The sequence below is a fragment of the Nyctereutes procyonoides genome, unplaced genomic scaffold (genome assembly GCF_905146905.1).
Source record: "Nyctereutes procyonoides isolate TBG_1078 unplaced genomic scaffold, NYPRO_anot_genome, whole genome shotgun sequence".
NCBI lineage: Eukaryota > Metazoa > Chordata > Mammalia > Carnivora > Canidae > Nyctereutes > Nyctereutes procyonoides.
The window spans coordinates 33706598-33730668 of record NW_026575120.1 but is presented as its reverse complement, the minus strand read 5'-3'; the positions used below and the strand labels follow the sequence as shown (position 1 = coordinate 33730668).

Below are 24071 nucleotides of genomic sequence, written 5' to 3'. Positions count from 1 at the left end.
TGAAGAAGGGGCACCTGGGTGGCTCAACGGTTGAGAATATGCCTTTGACTCGGGTCATGATCCCAGGGTCCTGGGATTGAGTCCTGCCTCGGGGAGCCTGCTTCTCCCTCTGCCTCTCTCTCTGTGTCTCTCATGTATAAATAAATAAAATCTTAAAAAAAAAAAAAAGAATCTATGTAGAATCTCACCTGGAGAACAGCAAATACTCTATAAATGTTACTCATTCATTATTGCAGCTTGAAGCCATTCATTATTGCACATAAATATGTTGAACCTTCAATAAGATGTAATTTTTTATTTTTAAAAATATTTATTCAGAGAAAGAGAGAGAGAGCATGTGCTTGAACCTGATTGCAGGGGTGGGAGGGTGCAGAGAGGGGCTGGATCTCATGACCCTGAGATCATGATCTGAGCCAAAATAGAGTCCAATGACACTCAACCACCCAATCGACTGAGCCACCCAAGCGCCCCAGGTAAAACGTATTTCCGTAAGAGTTGAAGCCAGCCTTAGATGAGAGAACATAAGGTTACACAAAGTTAGACTATCAAGAGTAGATAATAACTGCTCTGGAAATTCAGGAGAGTGGGGAAGAACTTCAGTTGGGGTGATCAGAATAGACTTTATGGAGCAGTTAGGATTTAAACTAGGTTTTGAAGGGTAGGTGGGACTATAAGAGCAAGGAGAAGGGAGGATGACAACTGAGGGCAAGGATATGAACAGAAGTGTGGAGCTGGGAAAACTCTAATTCACTGAAGCATGGGGGTGTTTGCCAATAGGACATACTAGCTATTCTCTTGCCCACGATATACTCTTGGGATATACCCTTAGGCGAGGTTTTTCCTTTATGTCCATTTTAGCTGCAAAAAAAGTTGATCGCCGGGTTGCTGCATCCGATGAAGAGGCACCTGGATATGACCTAACGTAGCCCCCCCCTTAGTCTGCTTTGGCGGTTTTTTGGTGGGTTCTTCCTCCCCATGTTTCACTGCCATTCTATCCCTGATTCTTTGGTTTTCAGCCTTTGTCTTTCTTTCTGATTCTCTGTCTCTACTTTTCTGTGTTACCCTCAATCTCCAGTTCATTTCCTTTTACCTGCTAACACTAAGTCTCTCTTCCTCCCTGGTATATGGCCCGGAAGCTCTGAACACTATATTAAATAAAAAATTTTTTAAATAGAAGAACCTGGGAGCCAACAGCTAATATTACTTGGTGCCTGTGGGGCAAATGTTTTTGGGTTTTGTCGCTTTTCAAAAATCCCTCAATGTCCTAATAACAAAGGACACTTCTCATTTCTTAAAAAACAAAACAAGACAAAAAAAAAAAAAAAAAACACCCAACAACCCCAAACAAACCCCCAAACCGTACAGACCTCAGAAATTTGTCTGGATTTCTGAAGAGGTGGGCTGGCTCCTCCGCTGACCAAAAAGAGAAGACCGAGAAGAGAAGAGAGCCACCTTCATCAAGAACACAACCAGTAGACCCAGGTTCCCCTAGGACAGCTTTCCACTGCAACATGAGTCCTCTGGGGAAGGGAAGAGTATGGAGCTGGTGAATGAGCCCTAGGTGGGGCGACAGGAACCCTGGGTCCTGCTCCTGTCTCCGCCACCACCAGCCAGGTGACCAAAGTTGGATGAGCCACTAATTTCTTGGGCCACAGCATCCTCATTTCCAGCCCCAACTTCCTACTGATCCGTCCCCTTTCTGTGTTCAGATTTAGAAGCTTCTCCACCCCCCACGGGCTTTTCTGGCTTCATCATGGGTCTCTCCCACCCGCCCTTTTTGAGTTTCCTCACTGGACTGGGGCCTCTAAAAGCACTGTCGTTTACAGGCTGGGTTCCCAGTACTGACTGGGTCACCAGGGGAGAATTGCTGAGGCCAGGAGGAGGATGTGGAAGGCTGGGTCAGCCGGTGCAGGCGTCATTCCCAACAGGGTCCTGGGAGAAGGGGCTCAGCATTTCCTGAAGGGAAATGACTCCCATAAATAGAGGGATGGGAAAAGGACCCGTCCATCCCTTCCCTCCTGTCAACTCAGCTCTTCCTTCTCGTGTCTAGACTATGCGAACTCTCAGAAGTATTTTTCAGTCAAATATGTCCCTGCCAGTGTGTGTGTGTGTGTGTGAGAGAGATGTGGTTATCTGCTTTCTTGTGTATATACTGTAGATCTAAAATATGAACTGAAGAAGGGATGCATGCCTTTTATTTGTTTACCCACAGTAACCTCTCATTAGTCCATTCCAGTATAGAGCTAGGATTTTTTTTTCCAGTGGGGTTTTTATTGGGAAGGAAGGAAGGAGAATATTCACCTTCCTATACCATCTCTTATTTAAGGGTTCATCCAAGAGGTCAGCAGCTCTCCCCTGTGATGCTTACAGTATGCTCTTAAGGTCCTTTTTTTTTTTTTTCCCCTTTTTCTCTTAAGGTCCTTAGAAAGGTTAGGTCTCATGAGAGCTCTACTAAGAAGTTTGTAGCACCTGCAGTGTCATGAAGCATCTCCGGGAGGGAAAGGGACTTCTTGACAGCTGCTCTTCTGCTCTTCAGTCTGTCGCAGGAATGATCACATCGCACCCAACCTCTATGCCAGGCTGGAGGCAAACCCATGGGGGCTTTAGGTTCCTTAACAACAGAAGTTTAGGGCAGCCCCGGTGGCGCAGCGGTTTAGCGCCTCCTGCAGCCCAGGGCGTGATCCTGGAGTCCCAAGATCGAGTCCCACGTTGGGCTCCCTGCATGGAGCCTGCTTCTCCCTCTGTCTGTGTCTCTGCCTCTCTCTCTCTGTCTCTCATGAATGAATAAATAAAATCTTTAAAAAAATAAAATATTTTTAAAAAAACCAGAAGTTTATCCTTACCAAAGACCCTTTTTATATCCTAAAAAAAGTAAAAAAATTAAAAAACACCTCTCCCTACCCATCCACCCATCCTTACCAAAGACCCTTTTTATATCCAAAAATAAAAAAATAAAAAAATAAACACCTCTCCCTACCCATCCACCCCATCCTTACGAAAGACCCTTTTTATATCAAAAAAAAAACAAACCCACAAAACAACAGAAGCTTACTCAGCTTCAGCAATACGGATGCAGATTCACGCTTAAAACATACAGTATCTTTCTTTTTCTTTTTTTCTTTTTATATTTATGCATGAGACACACAGAGAGAGAAGGAAAAGCAGGCTCCTGCAGGGACCCCGATGTGGGGACTTGATCCTAGGACCCCGGGATCACGCCCTGAGCCAAAGCCAGATGCTCAACCACCGAGCCACCCAGGTGGCTTTAACTTTGTCCCTCTGGGAAAGTCAGGTGAACAAAGCAGATGAACCCAGACTGAACATGACACTCCGCGTCGAGGGGGTGTTCTTTGGGTTGCTTAAACGAAGGTATGAAGGCGTGTGGCGTCGGCCTAGCCTGGCGGGCACTGGGCCCAGGGGGTGCCCCGCCCCGCCCTGCCCTCTCCGCCCCTTACTCCACAGGGAGGGAAACCGCCGCCTCGCAGCCTCGCGGTTCCGTGTTCCGGCCACGCGCTCGGCGCCGCTCCCGAGGACTGGAATCTGATTGGCCCGGCGTGAGTCAAGCCTCCTCGAGAGCCAATCAGCTGTGGGCGGGGGTGGGCTCCTCACTCCAACATGGCTGCCGGAGAGAGCCTGGGACTCCGCGGTCGAGGGGACGGGATGCTCTGTGGAGAAATGGATCCGCCTGTGAGGTAGGCCGGCTCCGCTTAGCGCCTCGTGGATCCGCCGCCCGCGTTGTGTTTCCGTGACCATTCTGTGTTCGTCTACCGCCGTATTCACAAGTATCCTGGTTTCTTGGGTTCGGTGGCCAAGTGCTTCGTCAGAGGTCCTGCCTGTGAGGGAGGCGGTGGCGGGCTAGCCATTGCTCTTTTTTTTTTTTTTTTTTTTAAGATTTAATTTATTTATTCATGAGAGACATAGAGACAGAGACTCAGGCAGAGGGAGAAGCAGGCTCCATGCAGGGAGCCCGACGTGGGACTCGATCCCGGGTCTCCAGGATCACGCCCTGGGCCGAAGGCAGTGCTGAACCGCTGAGCCACCCGGGGCTGCCCGAATTCACTCATGTAAAGCATACAATTTATGTACTTATTTTTTAAGATTTTTATTCATTATAGACATAGAGAGAGAGAGGCAGAGACACAGGCAGAGGGAGAAGCAGGCCCCATGCAGGGAGCCCGACGTGGGACTCGATCCCGGATCTCCAGGATCCCGCCCTGGGCCGAAGGCAGGCGCTAAACCGCTGATAGACCCAGGAATCCCTAAAGCATACAATTTAATGGTTTTTGTATATTCACAGAGTTGTGCAGGTACCACCACCACAGTGGTTTTGAACATTTTCATGACAGGGAAGGAGAAACCCATACATACCCCCTAGCCATCACCCTCTCCTTTCCCCTCATCCCTGAACAACCACTTACCTACTTTCTGTCTCTGTGGCTTCCCCGGTTCTAGACATTTCACATAAATGGACTTCTACAATAGAGGGGCTTTTTTTTTTAAGATTTTATTAAGATTTTATTTATTTATTCATGAGAGACACAGAGAGTGAGAGGCAGAGACACAGGCAGAGGGAGAAGCAGGCTTCATGCAGGGAGCCGGATGCGGGACTTGATTCTCGAACTCCGGGATCAAGCCCTGGGACGAAAGCAGGCGCCTAACCATTGAGCCATCCAGGCGCCCCAATATAGGGGCTTTTGTGACCTGCTTCTGTTCATTTAGCATAATGTTTTCAAGGGTGACGTGGGACCGTGTATCACTACCCCATTGCTTTTATGGCTGAAGTATATTCCATGGAATGGGCGTACCACGTTCTGGTTATGTCTTCATCAGTTGATGGCGTTCAGATTATTTCCACTTTATGGGCATTATGAATAACGCTGCTGTGAGTGTTCGTGTACGAGAACAGATGTGAAAAAAAGAACAGATGTGGGCATGCTTTCATTTGTCTTGGGTGATGCATTATTTCTAGAATTATGTTTGTAAAGTGCTTAAATCAATGCCTGACAGATCACAGGATGGAACAGTGCTAATTTCTTTACCCTGACCTTCCCAAAGGTTATGAATGAAAGCTATTTCCTGCTTGCTGCCCTTAGAAGAAAGTCAGGCTTCCCTAAAGAGCCTGACCCCTGTGGGTCAGACTCTGAGGTTACTGCTCCCCTCCCCCCATCACCAATTAGCAGATTCTTGCATCAGGCTGTGAGAGGTGTCAATCCAGGGTGGTTCTAGTTAAAGGTACTGAGAGAGCAAATAAGGAGGTCTGAGGGCCAAAATACAGAATTTGGAGAGTTACGATTTCCTTATTCTCTCTCTCTCTTTTTAAATATTTTATTTATTTATTTTGAGAGAGAGAGCAAGCATGATGGGAGGGGCAGAGGAGGAAGAGAACATCTTGCAGACTGAACACTGAGCATGGAGCCTGACATGGGGCTCAACTCAGGGCTGGATCCCAGGACCCTGAGATCATGACCTGAGCTGAAATCAGGAGTCAGAAACTTAACCAACTGAGCCACCCACGCACCCCCCATTCTGTCTCTTAAACAGTTGTGATCCTGGGCAAGTCTTTGAAACTTGATCTTCTCACCTTCAAAATGAGGATAACAATAACATGCCTGGAAAATGGTGGGAGGGAGGGGGCTTATGTATGTTATAATGTGTGTATGGTATGGAAATCAGGTGCTGCACACATGTATTATAAGCTCTAGGGCTGCCCTAGAAAAAGAACCAGACTTGAAAACTCCATTGAAATCACAGTGGGTTCTGAGAGCAGTTGGGGCCCGTCAGGAGTTATGGCAGGCACTGCTCAGATCCTTCAGGGCCTCTTGTTAACCCCTCAAGGCTGCAGCCCCCTTGTGAAACTAGTTCTTGCCTGCTGCTGGTTTTCTGGCTCTGAGAAAAACATGGGTTATCCATAGTTGACCAGAACTACAGGCATATCAGATTTTTTTTTTTTTTTGAATAGGCTCTATGCCCAATGAGGGACGTGAACTCACTACCCTGAGACCAAGAGTCACATGCTCTACAGACTGAGCCAGTCAGGCGCCCCAAGATTTGCCTTGTGATCTTACTTGAACATCTTTGGGCTATTTGGTTATTCCAGCATCATTTATAAAAGCCCATCCTTGCCCTAATGATTTAAGATGCCACCTTTATCATATATAAAGTTCTATATGTAGTTGGGTCTAGGCTTTCTATTTTATTTTACCAGTCTGTTTATCTATTCTTGTGGCAGTGCCACAGTGTTTTAATTACAGAGGCTTTATAGTATGTTTTAATATATGGTGGTGGCCCCCAACCTCCCTGCCCCTCCCCTGAGACACACATTCTTTTTTATTTTTCAGTGTTTTCCTAGCTCTTCTTGTATGTCTGATATTCTGGTTTTATTTTACTTTTTAAAAGATTTTATTTATTTATTCATGAGAGACTCACAGAGAGGCAGAGACACAGGCAGAGGGAGAAGCAGGCTCCATGCAGGGAAGTCGATGTGGGACTCAATCCTGGGACTACAAGATCATGCCCTGGGCTGAAGGTGGCGCTAAACTGCTGAGCCACCTGGGCTGCCCTGGTTTTATTTTATTTTATTTTATTTTATTTTATTTTATTTTATTTTATTTTATTTTATTTATTTTTTAAAATTTTATTTATTTATTCACGAGAGAGAGAGGCAGAGACACGCTCAGAGGGAGAAGCAGGCTCTGTGCACGGAGCCCGATGTGGGACTTGATCCTGGGACTCCAGGATCATGTCCTGGGCGGAAGGCAGGCACCCTTACTGCTGAGCCACCCAGGCATCCCTGATATTCTGGTTTTAAAGTTTTCAGTGTCTTCCTGGAAGGTCCTGGTGGAGGGTCGGGGTAGGTTGGCATTTGAGTTGTCTTTTGGACCTGGCTGTGCTTACTTCAGTAAACTGCTTTTGGAAGATTCTGTTTTCTTTCGGATTCATGAGCACTTAAGACTTCTAGTGCCAGGGTAGAACTTATTTTCCCTAAGCCTCCAAAACAGCATTTTATTTTATTTACTTTATTTTTTAAAAAGGTTTTATTTACTTATTTGACAATTTGACAGAGAGAGAAAGAGCACAAGCAGAGGGAGTGGGAGAGGCAGAAGCAGACTACCCTCTCTGCCCCTAGCAGGAAGCCTGATGTGGGGCTTGATCCTGGGATTGTGACCTGAGCCACCCAGGTGCCCCAAAAACAGCAATGTAAAGCAGTCTTCCATTGAGAGAATATTAAAACTTGGTAAATTTGGAGAAAGAGTTTAGAAGAGTTTTCTGTAATATTCTAGCAAGTGTACTGCAAACCTGAAATCATTTCTAAGTAAAAAAAAAATATATAAAGTCGTTATGCTTACAGTAACAAATTGGTAAAAGCTTTCAGAAAATCAACACAAATTGTGTTCACAGATTCTGTCTTGGTTCACATGTTGATTGACCCCTGAAAGGAATCCAGCCACTCAGTTCAGTGTAATCTCCTTATGGAATTGGTACTGCTTTTCACAGCGGTCTGTGCTTCTTTGAGTGTTTGGTCTGGTGGACCTGAGATTATGCAAACACCTATGCCTTTCACCCTTATACCCCAAAGGAAATTCAACCCATCCTTCAAGTTCCGATCCACAAAGGGAGCTTGCTTTCACTGTTTTGCTTATCATACTGTGTTTTGTTTGGGAGATACTTGTGTGCACCTTTCTCCTCAAGCTTTATTGAGATATAATTGACATAACATTGTGTGAGTTTAAAGTAAACAACACGATGATATAATATACATATACATTGTGAGGGTCGGTTAACACATCTATTGCCTCACACAGTTAACTTGTGTGTATATGGAGTGAGAACATTTAAGATTTACTCCCTTAGCAACTTTCAAGTGTATAATACATGTGGATCATGAACAAGAATGAAAACTCTCAGAGGACAACTCAGTGTCTTTATTTCATATTTCTCCTGGGCTTCACTCAGCTCCCTTTGCAAAGTAGACACAACTGTTAGTTGGAAGAATGAATTATATGATTATTTTCCTCTTAGCTTTAGGTTTCCATATAATCTCTCTTTGGACCCGAAGAAACATCTGTGCTGAGAGGTGGGAGGCCAGAGTATAAGTCTTGGTGGTCAGCTAAGGGAAAGGAGGTAATGAGAATGCAGTGTCACTTACCTTGTCATTTAGGAGATTGCTGTGGCATAGCAAAGCAAGCAGTGGACTGGTGGGGCCAGGGGAGCTATCGGTTGTGGCTGCAAGGCAACCAAGGGCCTGCTAGGGGAGCCACAGGGCAGACCCGGATACCCACAGAAACAGCAGTCTGCACTTTCCCCGTTATTTGTAAAGTTAATAATAGTGGGTGCTTATTATAGAAAATTTGGAAATCTGGGTTTTTTGTTGTTGAACTATAGAGAAGTAGAGAGAATGGGGGAAAAAAATCATCCCAAGCTTCTTACCCACTGCCAACTACATTTATTACATTTATTTCCAGTCATTTTCTTACAGTTTTGAGTAGGAGTAGATTCCTGCTCTTTTTTTTTTTTTTTTTACAATTATTTTATTCATACTTGACACAAGGTTTTGGATCTTGAGTCCAGCATTTTTCCCATTTAATAGTAGTCTTTTTTTCAGTTTGACTTTTTAATTTTTTTAAATAAGAGCTTTATTGAAATATATTTCTCATACAGTACAATTCACCCACTTAAAGGGTACAGTTTAATGTTTTTTTTTTTTTTAAAAAAACCATTTTTTTAATTTATTCATGAGAGACACAGAGGGAGAGGCAGAGAGCAGGCTCCATGCAGGGAGCCTGATGTGGGACTCGATCCCAGATCCCGGGATCATGCCCGGAGCCAAAGGCAGATGCTTAATCACTGAGCTACCCAGGCGTCCCAGTTTAATGGTTTTTAGCATGTTTACAGAGTTGTGCAGCCATCACCACAATCAATTTTAGAACATTTTCACCACCTCAGAAAGAAACCCCACACTCATTAGCAATTACTCCCATTTTTCTTTCTCTACCCACTGTTGGCCTAGGCAACCACTGATCTTCTTTCTGTCCTTACAGAATTGAAGTCGCCTTAGGGGCACCTGGGTAGCTCAGTCAGTTAAGTGTCTGCCTTTGGCTTAGGTCATGATCTCAGGGTCCTGGGATCGAGCCCCACATTGGGCTCCCTACTCACTGGGAAGTCTACTTCTCCCTCTCCCTCTGTGTGCTAGCTCGTGTTTGCTCTCTCAAATAAATAAATATGTCTTTAAAAAAAGAATTATAGTCTCCTTAAACATAATGTTTTTTTTTTTTTAAACATAATGTTTTTTTAAAGATTTTTTTTTTTAAGTAATTTCTATACCCAATGTGGGACTCAAACTCACAACCTCAAGATCAACAGATGCCAGTCAGGCATCTCTCTTTAAACATAATTTACTATGCTCTATAATATTCCATCAAATAACTATATCATAAGTTTATGTTACCATTATAATGTTTGACATTTAAATTACTTTAAAATTTGCAATGTTCGGGGATCCCTGGGTGGCTCAGCGGTTTAGCAACTGCCTTCTGCCCAGGGCATGATCCTGGAGACCCGGGATGGAGTCCCATGTCGGGCTCCCTGCATGGAGCCTGCTTCTCCCTTTGCCTGTGTCTCTACCTCTCTCTCTCTCTCTGTGTCTCTCATGAATAAATAAATAAAATCTTAAAAAAAAATTACTGATTTTGAAGAACTGAACAAAACAGACCCTGAAAATAATCAGCTAGGGTATTTTTCTAGTCTAGATTAGGTAATATAAGACCATGGTGCTATTGTATAAGAAGCACCAGACTTAAAAAAAAAAAAAAAAAAAAAAGAAGCACCAGACTTAGGAGACCTGGGTGACTTAGTGGGTTAAGAGTGTGTCTTCCACTCAGGTCATGACCCCAGGGTCCTGGGATCCTTCCCTACATTGGGTTGCCTCTGTCCCTGCCCCAGCTTGTGGCACATGCTCTCGCGTTCTCTTAAATAAAGACATATATATATATCTTAAAAAAAGAAAAAAAAAAAGCATCAGACTTGGGTTTTAAACCTAAACTCATTTCTGGCTCTATGGCTATGGGTTGTACAAACTTGAACAAGTGACCTAACCTAACTGAGGCTAGATCTGCTTCCTCAGCAGAAAAATAGTAGGCGCACTGGCATTGACCTCTGTTGATGTGAGAAATAAGAAGTGGTTTCTGGATCTCCCAGAACAGAGAAAAAGAAGAGCAGGTTTAAGTATTTGGGGTTGAAAGAAGTTAGAACCTGAGTCCTCCCAGTTTGGTGACCTATAATAAATTTAAAAAAAAAGGGAAGTATACTTTTTAACTTTTTTTTTATGAGGATAATACTACTGCAATGCAGATTTATTTTTTTATTTTTATTTTTTATTATTATTTTTTTTAGTAGGCTCTGTGCTCAACGTGGGGCTTGAACTCACAACCCCCACATCAAGAGTCATTCTACCAACTGAGCCAGCCAGAGCCCCTGTACTTTTTTGCTTAAAAGAAAATATATTTACCAGAATTCAGATTCTTAAGCCATATTTTTGGCAGTGTGAACATATTTCATAACTTTCATAGCTCATACTTTGATGATCTGTGCAAACTCATAACTTTTTCCAGAGAGGTGACACCAGTAGTTACACGCATTCACTCACGAGGGCTGACATAAGCATTAAAACCTTATACAGAAAAAAAAAAAAAAACTTATACGCACTGTAGCTTGGTGCTCGTAGGCAAGATGGCCACCGAATTGTACTTGTTCTCATTTTACCTTCTACAAAATGGAACAGCCTAAAAGCAACATATGGAAGCATTTCTGCAGTGCAAGAGAGTGACTGAAAAAGCATGGTTTGCAAATACTGTCAAGTGAAAATGTGTTTCCATTCTATGAAGGTGGCCAAATACATCTCTGCACATAGGAATGTTCTGCAGGTGCGAAGCCTGGGTTTATGACAGTGAGAAGAATAAAAGTCTTCAGCTGCCTCTGGCCTCAGGAGCATCACAAAGTGTGGTCCGGCCTACAGTGTTGGGCTACTCTAGCCACAGATTCCCAGTGGCTTAATTTGTCAGACAAACTGACAGATGTAGGTCAGGAAAATACTGACCAACTTGTTACAAGAAAATAGTGTTAAAAAAAAAAAGAAAAAGAAAATATTGTTGTCAGTAACTGAATTTTCATACCAACAGAAAGTATTACAATTATTCAGATTATACTTTTGGTCCTGAGGCCTCCTTTAGAATGAAAACAAGCCTTGGTTTCAAAGTCTGTGTGGGGACACAGCACTTGGAGCATTCACCCCTGGGTCCTAGGGACAGGAGCTACTCACTGTGTGCTGATAACTCTGCCATCAGATGTTAGAGGTGCTCCGCAGTAGGAGCAGGCAGACGTGCTGGAATAAGACCGCCTGCCAAAAGAGACAGCATAGCACAGTGTTTCTGTTGCCAACTGACGACACACAGGTAGGAAAGCAAGAATGGCTTCTCAGCTCTTAGATTGCGGCATGAATTCCCTGGGGAGTTTAGAAATTCATATTCCTGGGGCCTTCTGGCAGTCTGATTCTCTGAGTCTGGGGTGGGGTCAGGACTCCTCCATTCAGCAGTGCTTCCTACTCGCTCGCTCTTTCCTTCTTTCTTACTTTTGTTTTTTGGGTTTTTTTTTTTTTTTTTGCTTTTCCTTTTTAATAACAGCTTTATTAAGATACAGTTCACATACCATAAAACTCACCCTTTTAAAGTGTGCCATCACATGCTCTTAAGCATATTCACCGGTGCAGCCATCACCACTACCTAATTTAGAACATTTTCATCACCCCTCCCCACAAAACCTGTACCTATTAGCAGGTCACTTTCCCCTACCCTGTCCCAAGCCCTGGCAACCACTAATCTGCTTTTTTATTATTATTATTCATTTCAAAGGTTGAGTTCAGTGATTCATCAGAGGCATCTATCTCCCAGTGCTCATTACATCCCGTGCCCTCCTCAATGTCCATCACGCAGTCACCCCATCTCCCCCACCACTAATCTGCATTCTGTCTCTTTTGTGTTGCCTGTCCTACACATTTCATATAACTGGAATCATATCAGATGGGTGGTCTTTTGTCCCGTTTTTTTTTTTTTTTTTTACAGATTTTATTTATCTATTTGACAGAGTGAGAACACAAACAGGGGGAGTGGCAGGCAGAGGGAGAGGGAGAAGCAGGCTCCCAACTGAGCAGGGAGCCTGATGCAGGGCTCAGGGCTCGATCCCAGTACCCCAGGATCATGACCTGAGCCAGAGGCAGACACTTAACTGACTGAGCCACCCAGGCGCCCCTAGCATGGTGTTTTCAAGGTTCATCCACGGCATAGCATGTGTGAGTCCTTCATTCCTTTATATGGCTGAATAATATTCCACTCTAAGTCTAGACCACATGTTTATCCAGTCATCTGTTGACGGATATGGTAAATACAAGAAAATGGTATGTGTTTGTTTCTTCAGTAGAACCCTTCTTGAACACTTTTTTTTTTTAATTTTTATTTATTTATGATAGTCACACAGAGAGAGAGAGAGAGAGAGGCAGAGACACAGGCAGAGGGAGAAGCAGGCTCCATGCACCGGGAGCCCCACGTGGGATTTGATCCCAGGTCTCCAGGATCACGCCCTGGGCCAAAGGCAGGCACCAAACCACTGCGACACCCAGGGATCCCGAACACTCTTATTTGATGGAGGAATCTTCTGGGCTCAAGAGCAGAACTCCTAGAAACAGGAAGACTTTGGTGGTCATCAGCAGAAAAATCATTACTTTGCACCACCACAGTCTTTGCCTGGAGTGGTGCTCTGAGGACCTGGTTTCTGGTGGTGGTGTGTGGTGTTTTTGTGCAGGTGTGGTTTAAGCATTTGGTTCAAGAATGCAAGCTGCAATTCTGCCAAAATGGCCCCCTGGGTGCTGTTCTGAGGCCATGTATAGCTTTTGGCTTCTCTTGTTCCTCACCTGCTTCAGTCTTCCATCTTCTTCCAAATGTGAAAAAATTTGGTTTGCTTTTGAAAATACGAAAAAAAAAAGCTTTTATGTAAAACACTAGAGTAATCCATTAAAAAAAATTTTTTTTTAACTGTCTTGTTTGAAGAAGACGAGACTGAAGCATCCAGAGGCAGGGAGTGAGCTTCACAGAGCAGCTAGACACCGCCAGAGCTGTGTGGTTGTGACTGTGCTGTTTTTCTTCCTTCTCAACATAGTTGCTGGAAACAAACACCTTCCATTTATGCTTGCTGTGAAGAAGAATGCTCAGTTGAGAAAAATAACTATTTTTGTTCTACAGTAATTGTGGCTTCTTCTCAATTTTGTGTGTGCTGTTTATAAGCTGATAAAAATAAGTTATTAGAATCATTAAAGCTGAACAACTTAGAGCTTTATCTGCAACACAAGGAAAAGCCATTTAAAATTGAGTTTTACTAGTATGCATCATTTGTGATATAAATTGTAGTTTTTCACTTAGTATATCAAATGTGACCATTTTATAAATCAAATGAACATAATGTGTATTTACCTATATTCCAGAATTAACATACCAACCTTGGAGCAGTAAAGAGCCCTGGAAAATTATAATGGTGTGTGTTTTATTCCTCATTCCATCTCCTTCCCCTGCCCAAATTTCTTATTTTTATTTTTATTGAAAATGCATATAATGTATTTTTTTAAAGATTTTATTTATTTATTCGTGAGAGACCCAGAGACACAGGCAGAGACACAGGCAGAGGGAGCAGCAGGCTCCATGCAGGAGGGAGCCTGACGTGGGACTTGATCTGGGGACTCCAGGATCATGCCCTGGGCTGAAGGCAGGCGCTAAACTGCTGAGCCACCCAGCCGTCCCTGATTTACCATATTTAAATGCAGCTTCCAGGCCAGTGTCCAGACAGTGGGTTTTGGCACATTGGAGTGGTGCCCAGGGATCTACCTGTCTGTCCAGGTGTCCCCCCCCCCCCATCCATCTGGACTGGAACAGATTCCCAGTGGACCACACTTGGGGAAGTAGCTCCATCTTGCAATTCCAAACCTCCAAAGTGATGGCGAAGTTATGGTAATGTAAGTGACAGGGTACTTCCAATCAGCAATTTAGGCTTGGCTTGTCACCTAATTAATGACTCTTAAACATCACAGATGAAAAGGGAAGGGTTGTAGTTTTGTGGGGCCAGCATTTTCTGTTCCTCTGTGGTTAAGAGGGGCACCTGGGTGGTGCTCAGTAGGTTTTCTGTTCCTTTCTGAATTTGGAAATGCTCGCGGGCTGATTGCTGCGTGGCAGGGGGTTCCCTGAAGCCCACTTGAATTTACTTCTCAGATTTGGGCATCGGCTATTTCTCTTGAGACTGTGGTTTTAGGACTTAAAGTTATTAGAGTCTGATGGGGATCGAGTTCACTTAGTACCATATTGTTGAAGTGCTTCTTATGACCTTCAACTTTAGAGTCCTTACATGGTCCTCCATGCGTGAGACACAATGGCCTTTGTCCCTTTTGGAAAAGCTCTGGCTTTCTGGAAAGTATAGGGAAATTGTTCTCTTTTGGGGAAAGCCGGATGCCAGGGCTACTAGTGCCCCAAGTACAGTCCTGGGTGTTCCCCTGAAGGCAGATGCCGTGTTTTGCTCATCCTTGAGGCCACAGTGCATCCTGCACAGAGCCTGGCATCTGGTCATAATGCCAGGGAGAGAGGTACACCTGCTTGAGAGAAGGTGGGTGCAGAGAGTTGCTGCTAACGCAGGACAAGGCTGCATCCCTGTGGTTGGTTGGTCTGTGTTGGATGCAGAGCACAGACATGAGGGGGGCGGCGGGGAGTGGCCATATCCTTGACATCCAGCAGGGCTCTCTGCCAGATGCGGGACAGAAGGGCAGTGTCTTTCAGTCCAGCCAAATGGAGAGGCTCCAGAAGCTTTTTTTTTTTTAATTTTTATTATTGAAGTATAGTTGATCAGAAGCTTTGTGGAACGTTATGAGAGGGGCAGTGAGTTCCTTCCTGTTCTGAAAGGCCCTTCAGGGCTCGCTTCCATAACGGGAGGGGAGAGCACCGGACCTGACTTCTTTACAGAGCTGGGCTTGCTTTCAGCACTGCCATACCCCAAAATGTAGGGTGCCATGTGACTGGGTAAGGGGCAGCTGAGCTCCATGAACAGACTTAAGCTCTGTCGCTCTCCCCAAATTCACCCCTTCTTGGACCAGTCTCTTCCCTTCCTGTCTTTTCAGCTCAGCAGTCCCATCTCCCTTCTTTTTAACTTGTTACTACCCACGCTCACTCCTTTTCTTTTTTCTTCCTGCTTCTGGCCTCCCTCTCCTTGTTCCCAGGAGTTATATGCATGGCTTGAAGCCCAGCCCTTTGATTTCTTGCAGGAAGGGGATGCCCAGACCAGGTGTTTGGGCAGCTACTCTGTCACCTGGCAGGTAAACTCTCCTGGGAGAGGGGATGGGAATCTTGGAACTTGAGAGGGATTCAAGAGAGGGATTCCCTGGAGTGTTAGTGGAAAAGAAATGTGAATCGCCAGCACCTCAGTACTCCTTGAACCTCTAGTCAAAGAGTTACCTGGTCCCCATCAAGAGGGACTAGTCACACGGTGTTCATACTTTACAGAAGACTTGCATTGCCCATCCGGTTGGCATTCTCCGATGGTTCTCACCTTCTTAGTCACATCCACCCGAGCAATGGCCATTTGTCCTCATGGTGAGAGACACAGAGGGGCCTTGCTATTGATATCATACATTTTAATCAGCTACTTCAGTTCATTTGAATGTCAGGCACGGGCGTGTCGTAAAACCACTACTGCGGCCAAGGCAGCTGCTTTGGCATCTGCATGGTCATTATTTGTCAGCTTTGAGGTGCCCCATGGGATTCCTGGGTTTGCCAGAACCACCTGGTTTTTCCTAGACCAGACAGATGACCTAGTGCCTACACCTTTCCTCCCCTGGGTGTACAGGTTCTTTGTGCAGGGCTCCAAAGCCAAGGACAAGATGCATCCATGCCTGCCATGAGGGCCTGCGCAGGAGTACCTCTGTCTAGATGTTCCTGCTTTGGCAGGTGGTTTATTTCTTGTTTCCAGTAAAGGAACAACTCATGTCTTCTTTGGGGACTGTTACCTCCTCACGGGTTCTTAGAAAGTCTGAAAAAGGGTCAGGTTGTGCTGGTATTTCTCTTTTGCTCTCACATACTTGTGTGTGCACACACGAGATTGGCACAGGGTCTGAATGAGAAGAAGTTGTTATGGCGTGTGAATTCAGGAGCAATCTCAGGATTCTGTGCCCTGGCCCCCTCTCCTGGGTCACGGGTTCTGAAGGGTGTGTTCCAGTCACCCGCGCTGCCCCCAGGTGGACTCTATCAGGGATAAATAATTTGGAGTGTAGGCCCCAGATTTGCTCTCGTGACTCACTGAGGGTGCACCCCTCTTCCCCCAGGCGCCTTGGAGCTCCTTCTGGTGCTGACGTGATGACTGTGCGCAGGCCGGCCCAGAGCAGCCACAGCCTGAGTGAAACCCTGAGCTCCAGACTTGCTGACAAGTAAGAGCTTTCTCCCCAGAGAGTGTACAAGTTGGCCCAGGTTCTCCACCTCCTTACTCTCTCTGCAACCCCCTCCCAGTCTCCACTCTGACCCCACTTCTTTGGATTGAGGATGGGTTCTTTTCGAGTCATCGAGATGCGCCTCCCAGAAGTCATCCCCACGTGCTGCAGAACCTGAGACCACAGGGGTCGATGGAAGGTCTGCGTAGAGTGCAGTTGTTGAGAAGATAGGCCCATGGCAGCTTCAGGCCCTCTCCCCATTCCAGCCAAGGATTTTCTAATGACTAGGATGCGTGGGTCTTTTAATTATCCTTGAGCCTTAAATGTGTACCACTGCATCTGTTTGCAAAGCCAGCTTTGCCTGTCGTGTCTCAGCAGTGCTGTTTTCTCTCACACTCTGCAGTGGGCTTGGCGGTCACAGCTCTGCACCCCAGCCCTTGGTCCCTTGTGGGGCCGGAGCATCCTGTAAACAGGACCTGGAAAAACCTTTGAGTGCAGCAACTGTATGGAGAGGGCACTCTGAGTCTGATTTCACATGAGCTTCATAAATCCGTGGACTTTAAGCAAGCCATCCTTCCCTTACAGTTTTCACACAGGGCCTCCATGGTTGTGAGGTCACCCCAGATGTCTGGGATCTTAGACAGCAATTGTAATCATTGCAGTAAGACTCCTTGCCATTTAGTAATACAAGAATTATAATATGTGTTGTACTCTGGGAACATTAAATATATTGACTCATCCACTCATGCATTTTATATGTTTATTGACCACCTACTGTGTACTAGGCACAGCAAACAAGAAAAATTTGGTCTTGGCAAGTTCCAGTCCAGAGGAAGGAAAGAGTTCTTATTTATCTATTTTTTTTAGGGGGTTGTGGGCCAGAAGAGGGAGAGAGAGAATCTTGAGCAGGCTCAATGCTCAGTGAAGAGGCCAGTGTGGCACTCAGTCTCAGCACCCTGAGATCATGACCTGAGCTGAAATTAAGGATTTGGCCCCTAACTGACTGAGCTACACAGGCTCCCTAAGAGTTCTTATTTTAAAATGAAAAAACATGGAGCCAAGATTCAAACTGAGGTCCCTCTGACTTGAAAGCTGTATTTATCTGCTGTCAGAATTGTTTAACAGTACACAGGGCAACTGGGTGGCTCAGTTGGTTAAGTGACTCGTGATTTTGGCTCAGGTCATGATCTCATGGGTCATCAAGCCCCACATGGAGATTCTCACTCAGTGTGAGTCTGCTTAAGATTCTCGCTCTTCTTCTGCCCTTCTCTCCTCTTGCACCACACTCTGTCTCTAAAATAAATAGATCTTTAAAAAAAACCCAAGACATATGATATTTATGATTATTATTATATCATCTATTGTCATTAAGCATGAACTAATGTAAATTGTGGTTTTATGGTGTCTGTCCTGTCTCTTCATCTTGCTTCTAGCACTGTGAGAATGAGGGCTTTACCTTCTGCCGTTTGCACTCTCAGTGAAATATCAACAAACTGATCTGCTTCTACTTCTGACTAAAATCTGAATTCATTTTAATGTCCTCAGTGGTGACAGGACAATTAAAAAATGTGTTTCTCTTTTGTAAGCCCTCTGTTATGCATGTTAATTGTTTATTTAAATAAGGAATTCTGCTTTGATAACCATATTTAAAATAGGAAGATGTATTTGCATATTCACAAGTTTCTAATTTATGCTGTGCAACCACAAATAGCAACACAATTTGCGTGTTAATGTCCCATTGGAGTGAGAAGTCTTTATGTAAACAATTATTAGTCTTCAGAACAGAAAGCTATATAGTAACAGGATGCATGAAATTGCTAATTATTTATCCCTCACTGTGAACCTTAACTGGAATTTCAGAATTCCCACATAGTCAGATCTGTATATTCAAAAAATGTGCATCATGAACTTGGTCCGTGTGTCCTTGCTAATCTTGGCATGCCCAAGGTCACTCTGCTTAGTTATGACCTTTGCTGATGGAAGAATGTTTTGAATTCAAAACCACAGATACTCCCATTCTCATTAGACTAGCTTAAAAATGTTATTCTGGTTTTCTTTCAAAAGAACTTTTAACATTTTCAGGGCACTGACTAATCTAAAATCACATTTGGAGGCACATCTCCCTACATGTACATTCTAGGCCAGAACTTTCAGCAATGATGGAAATATTCTTTTGCTCCATCCAATGTGGATGTCACATGTGGCTAATGAGTACCATGTTCTTCTACTCTGCTTTTGTTCTGGATGCTGGGATTGCAGCAGTGGCCCAAATAGGCCAAAATTCAAAGTAATCCAACAAAAAGGAGCAATCCCTGTCCACATAGAGAAACCAGTCTCATAGGGCTTATGTTCTAAAGGAGGTCCAGTTCAAATGTAGCCAATAATTGTGGCTTTCCTATTCAAGTCAGGACAACTTCTCAAGCCCAGAATTTGCAAAACGTTTATGACTTACAGCCTTATTCTAATTTTTAAGTAGTCCTCACAAAGACCCATCTGTTGATTCCAGAAGCAGAGGATATCTGGACTCTGTAAGCTCTTACCTCAGGAAGTGTTCCCTATTTTCATCAGGGAAACAAGCTAACAATAATTATAATAATTTTTATTATATACTTACTACATGCTAGATGCTTAATGTGGTCTGCCTTATTAAATGTTTTTGGCCACTCTGGTAGATATGTATTATTATTATTCCTGTATCACAGATGAGGACGCTTAGGTTTAGAGAAGTGAAGCAGCTTATCCAAGGTCACACAGCTGGTCAGTGGTTGAACTAGCCTTTAAACTCAGGTTTAGGGCAGCCCGGGTGGCTCAGGGGTTTAGCACCACCTTCAGCCCAGGGTGTGATCCTGGAGTCCCGGGATCGAGTCCCACGTCAGGCTCCCTGCATAGAGCCTGCTTCTCCCCCTGCCTGTGTCTCTGCCTCTCTCTCCCTCTCTGTATTCTCATGAATAAATAAAATCTTTTTAAAAATAAAAATAAAAAAAATAAACTCAGGTTTACTGCATTCCTAAATCTGGTAGTTCCTCTCATTCCACAATACTGTCTTCCCAAGAAAAGCAAAGTGATTTTCTTTTAAAGATTTTATTTATTCATGAGTGACAGAGAGAGAGAGAGGCAGACCGAGAAGCAGTCTCCCTGCAAGGAGCCTAATGTGGGACTCCATCCCAGGACTCCAGGATCACGACCTGAACTGAAGGCAGAAACTCAACCACTGAGCCACCCAGGTGCTCCCACAAAGTGATTTCTTAAAACGGTGGTTTCAATGTTTGTGACTTAAACTAGCATATAACATTTATGTCTAATTTCTAGTCAGTCTCTATGACCAGTTGAGAACAATGACCGAAAGAGTCCATCACCCAATGTTTGTCTTTCTTGTTCAGGGTCAAGGTGGAAGGTCCAAAGGCTGGCGAAGACCCTCGAAGGCTGCCATTTAGGTCCCCCATTCCTTTCCCAGAGACTTATCAGGATTCACCCCCCAGAAGAAGCTTTTTGGAAAGTCTCAATAACCTGATGCTAGAGTCAGAAGTGGACTGTTTTCAGCAGAACATGTTCAGTTCAAATATGATTATCAGCGACCCAGCTTCAGATCTCAGCATTAAAGAAGCCAACAAGGCTGGCAAGAGGCAGCTCAGTGGTGTTCAGAACCCTTGCCCTCCTGCCCGAGGCGGGGCTCGGCACAAGCCCCTCAGTATAAAGGACAAGATATCTGAATGGGAAGGAAAGAGGGAGTTGCCCACTCCTACTCCTGCACCTGGCAGGAAAGCAGATGGGCCAGAGGACTACCTGACATCCTGTGTGATGGGGAGGAGAAGCAGTGATGTTGTGAGAGCGTGGGTCACAGAGGTTCAGGATGGAACCAGGCCGGAAACAGAGAGCAAGGAGAATGAGAGGAATAAAGGGGTCGTGAAAGTTGGGGGTCAGGATGCAGAGCCAAGGCAAGACCTCAGCCAGCCAGCTGGGCAGCTAGCTCCTGGCTTGGGCAGAGGCCGAGAGCCCAGGCTGGGCAAACAGCGCTTTCCGAACGATAGCCTCTCTGTGCTGAGGCAGGTCAAGAAACTGGAGCAGGCTCTGAAGGATGGGTCGGCAGGGTTGGATCCCCAGTTACCAGGGACCTGTTATTCCCCACACTGCCTGCCAGACAAGGCCGAGGAGGGGCCTGCCCTTCCTGAGAACCATGGGGGCAGGCGTGGCTCTGAATTCAGGTCCCACCACTGGGACCTGGAGGCCAGGGAGCCCACCTCTGAGGCTGCAGAGGAAAGGAAAGGGTCCTGCTGGAGGCCCTGCGATCAGAGCCTGGAGGGTATGGACAGGGGCTCAGAGAACTCCTCCACGAAACCCTTTATCAACCCCCTGCCCAAACCTCGGAGAACGTTCAAACACGATGGAGAAGGTGACAAGGACGGGAACCCAGGCATCAGCTTCCCAAAGGATAGAAGGCATCTGCCTCCTCTGCCTTCTCTACCTCCCCCGCCCCTGCCCTCCTCTCCCCCACCCTCCTCCGTGAATAGAAGACTGTGGACCGGGAGACCGAAACCCAGTGCTGACCACAGGTAGGTGACTGCTGACTGTCTGCTCCAGTAGCTGATGCTGCATCGTAGCTGCTCTCAGACGAACTATTGGTTTTATCAAATGGACGGATCTTGTAGTTAGTTGAGACTCTTCATAGCCTGGGACAGTTTATTGATGAAAGCTGGAGATGTGATAAGTGATACCTGTGTTTTGTGTTCTCTGTCCTCAAAATGAGTATTTGATTTGAAAAATTACCTTTTGGACGTGATAAGTACCTCTATTTCTGACGCTAACCTAGAGCTAAACCAAAAACTTGGGTTAATTCTGAGGTCAACTAACTGGTGCTAATTGACACTCATCCTGCCACTATGATCCCCAACTAGGACATGCTGCTTTGAATCCACCTGTCTCACACAGCCTGGGTCTACCTTGGCCCTGCCACAGTCTATCCATATGACCTTGAGCAAGTTGTTCGACCTCCCAAAGCCTCTATTTCCTCATTTGTACATAAAGATGCACTCCCTAAATATTTTATAATGTTAAAATAGTATGTTAGTAAAGCATGTGAACGCTGGAATATCAAATCTGTGCTTTGGAAAACCATTTCCTTTCTGCTTCGGGAACTAAATTTCTAGCCCATTTCTGTGATGTGCTAATTGATACCTGCTGATCTGGAAACCAGCCACAGACCAAAACTCAAAACTGTGTCTCTAGTATGGTCACCAATTCTGCACCCTCTTTTTTTCCCTTTGACTCCCTGCAGTTGGGCTTTTGCCACTTGTCCTGAACTTGCTCTTGACCCAAGGCCACCTGTGACCCCCCAATCTCATAAATCCAAGTGCCAATTTTCTGTTCTGTTCTTATGTGACATCTCTTGGCCTTGGAGGAACAACTTCACTCCCTTCACCTGACCCACTGCAGTCACTGGACTTCTAGGTCATCTGCTTTCCTGGGGGTCCTGCTTCACATCCTGCTCCTGTTCCATCCTCCTCTCCCTCTGAGTGTCAGAATAACACCCCCCAACATACCATCCTGGCATCAGAGCAGGCACCTCTCTCCTCCATCTACTCTCACTCCCTAAATGATCTCATTCATTCCCGTGGCTTTATTTTTTTGTTTTTGGGTTTTTAAAAAGATTTTATTTATTCATGAGAGACACACACACACACACACACACACACAGAGAGAGAGGCAGAGACACAGGCAGTAGGAGAAGCAGGCTCGCTACAAAGAGCCCATGTGGAACTTGATCCCGGAACTCCAGGATCATGTCCTGAGCCAAAAGTCAGACGCTCTACCACTGAGCCACCCAGGCATCCCTTACTACGAGTTTGGTTTTTTTAAAGATTTTATTTATTTATTCATGAGAAACACAGAGATAGAGAGAGGCAGAGACACAGGCAGAGGGAGAAGCTCCATGCAGGGAGCCCAACATGGGACTCGATCCCGGGTCTCCAGGATCAGGCCCTGTGCTTAAGGCGGCGCTAAACCACTGAGCCACCCGGGCTGTCCATCCTTACTAAGAGTTTTAAAAATTAGGATTGATGGGATCCCTGGGTGGCGCAGCAGTTTGGCGCCTGCCTTTGGCCCAGGGCGCAATCCTGGAGACCCAGAATCGAATCCCACATTGGGCTCCCGGTGCATGGAGCCTGCTTCTCCCTCTGCCTATGTCTCTGCCTCTCTCTCTCTCTCTCTCTGTGTGACTATCATAAATAAATAAAAATTTAAAAAAAGTAAAAAATAAATAAAATAAAAATTAGGATTGAATGTTAGGTTTTGTGAAGTTGCTTTTCAGTAAGCTCTTTTTATTTTTTTAAGATTTTATTTATTCATGAGAGACAGAGAGAGAGAGAGAGAGAGGCAGAGACACAGGCAGAGGGAGAAGCAGGCTCCATGCAGGTATCCCGATAAGGGACTCGATCCCGGGACTCCAGGATCACGCCCTGGGCCAAAGGCAGGCGCTAAACCACTGAGCCACCCAGGTATCCCCTTCAGTAAGCCTTGTATGATCATATCATTCCTATCTTTTGAGCTATGAATAATGACTTTATATCCTAATATTAACCCATTCTTACATTTTGGGAATGAACTCCCATTTATTTGGTCCTGGTTTGTTACTCTTTTAAGATACTGCAGAATTCTGTTTGCTGATATTTTATTTAAGATTTTTGTGTCTAGGGGATCCCTGGGTGGCTCAGCGGTTTGGCGCCTGCCTTTGGCCCAGGGCGTGATCCTGGAGTCCCGGGATCGAGTCCCGCGTCAGGCTCCTGGCATGGAGCCTGCTTCTCCCTCCTCCTGTGTCTCTGCCTCTCTCTCTCTCTCTCTATGTCTATCATAAATAAATAAATCTTTAAAAATAAATAAATAAATAAATAAATAAATAAATAAATAAATAAATAAATAAATATTTTTGTGTCCAGGGACACCTGGGTGGCTCAGCAATTGAGTGTCTGACTTTGGCTCAGGATGTGATCCTGGGGTCCTGGGATCGAGTCCCACGTCAGGCTCCCTGCATGGAGTCTGCTTCTCCCTCTGCCTGTGTCTCTGCCTCTCTCTGAGTCTTTCATGAATAAATAAATAAAATTTTTGGAAAAAAATACTTCTGTGTCCATATTCCAGAAATGGGACTGATCTTTACTTGGCTTTTATTGTACTGTCTTTACCAGGCCTTGGTAGCAGTGGTGTGTGGGGTCTATCGAAGAATTTAGAGGCTTCCTTATGTTCTGAGAAAGCTTGTATCTATCTGCAGTTCTTTTTTTTTTTTTTAATTTTTATTTATTTATGATAGTTACACACACAGAGAGAGAGAGAGAGAGAGGCAGAGACATAGGCAGAGGGAGAAGCAGGCTCCATGCACCAGGAGCCCGATGTGGGATTCGATCCTGGGTCTCCAGGATCGCGCCCTGGGCCAAAGGCAGGCGCCAAACCGCTGCGCCACCCAGGGATCCCTCTATCTGCAGTTCTAAATCCTTTCCCAAACCAGTGACAAAGCCTAGGTGCCTAAGTACTGGGATGACCTTTCTGCTCATGACCCCCATGTGTCATGACGGCAGTTCTTCCA

The 24071-nt window shown here is 45.1% G+C and overlaps 1 protein-coding gene across 5 annotated transcripts in view; it reads left to right on the top strand.

Annotated features, from left to right (window-relative positions):
- The window catches only part of DENND2A (DENN domain containing 2A), a 103741-nt gene that overhangs the window by 13329 nt on the left and 66341 nt on the right, over nucleotides 1-24071 (top strand). For 4 of the 5 annotated variants that reach the window (XM_055335185.1, XM_055335188.1, XM_055335189.1 and 1 more), the window contains exons 2-3: nucleotides 16400-16501; nucleotides 19882-21051. In XM_055335185.1, the coding sequence (XP_055191160.1) occupies nucleotides 16431-16501; nucleotides 19882-21051 (1241 nt within the window). In that variant the 5' untranslated portion in view covers nucleotides 16400-16430. Of the gene's footprint in view, nucleotides 1-13532; nucleotides 13576-16399; nucleotides 16502-19881; nucleotides 21052-24071 lie in introns of those variants that run through there. The other variant, XM_055335187.1, reaches the window with a different exon arrangement.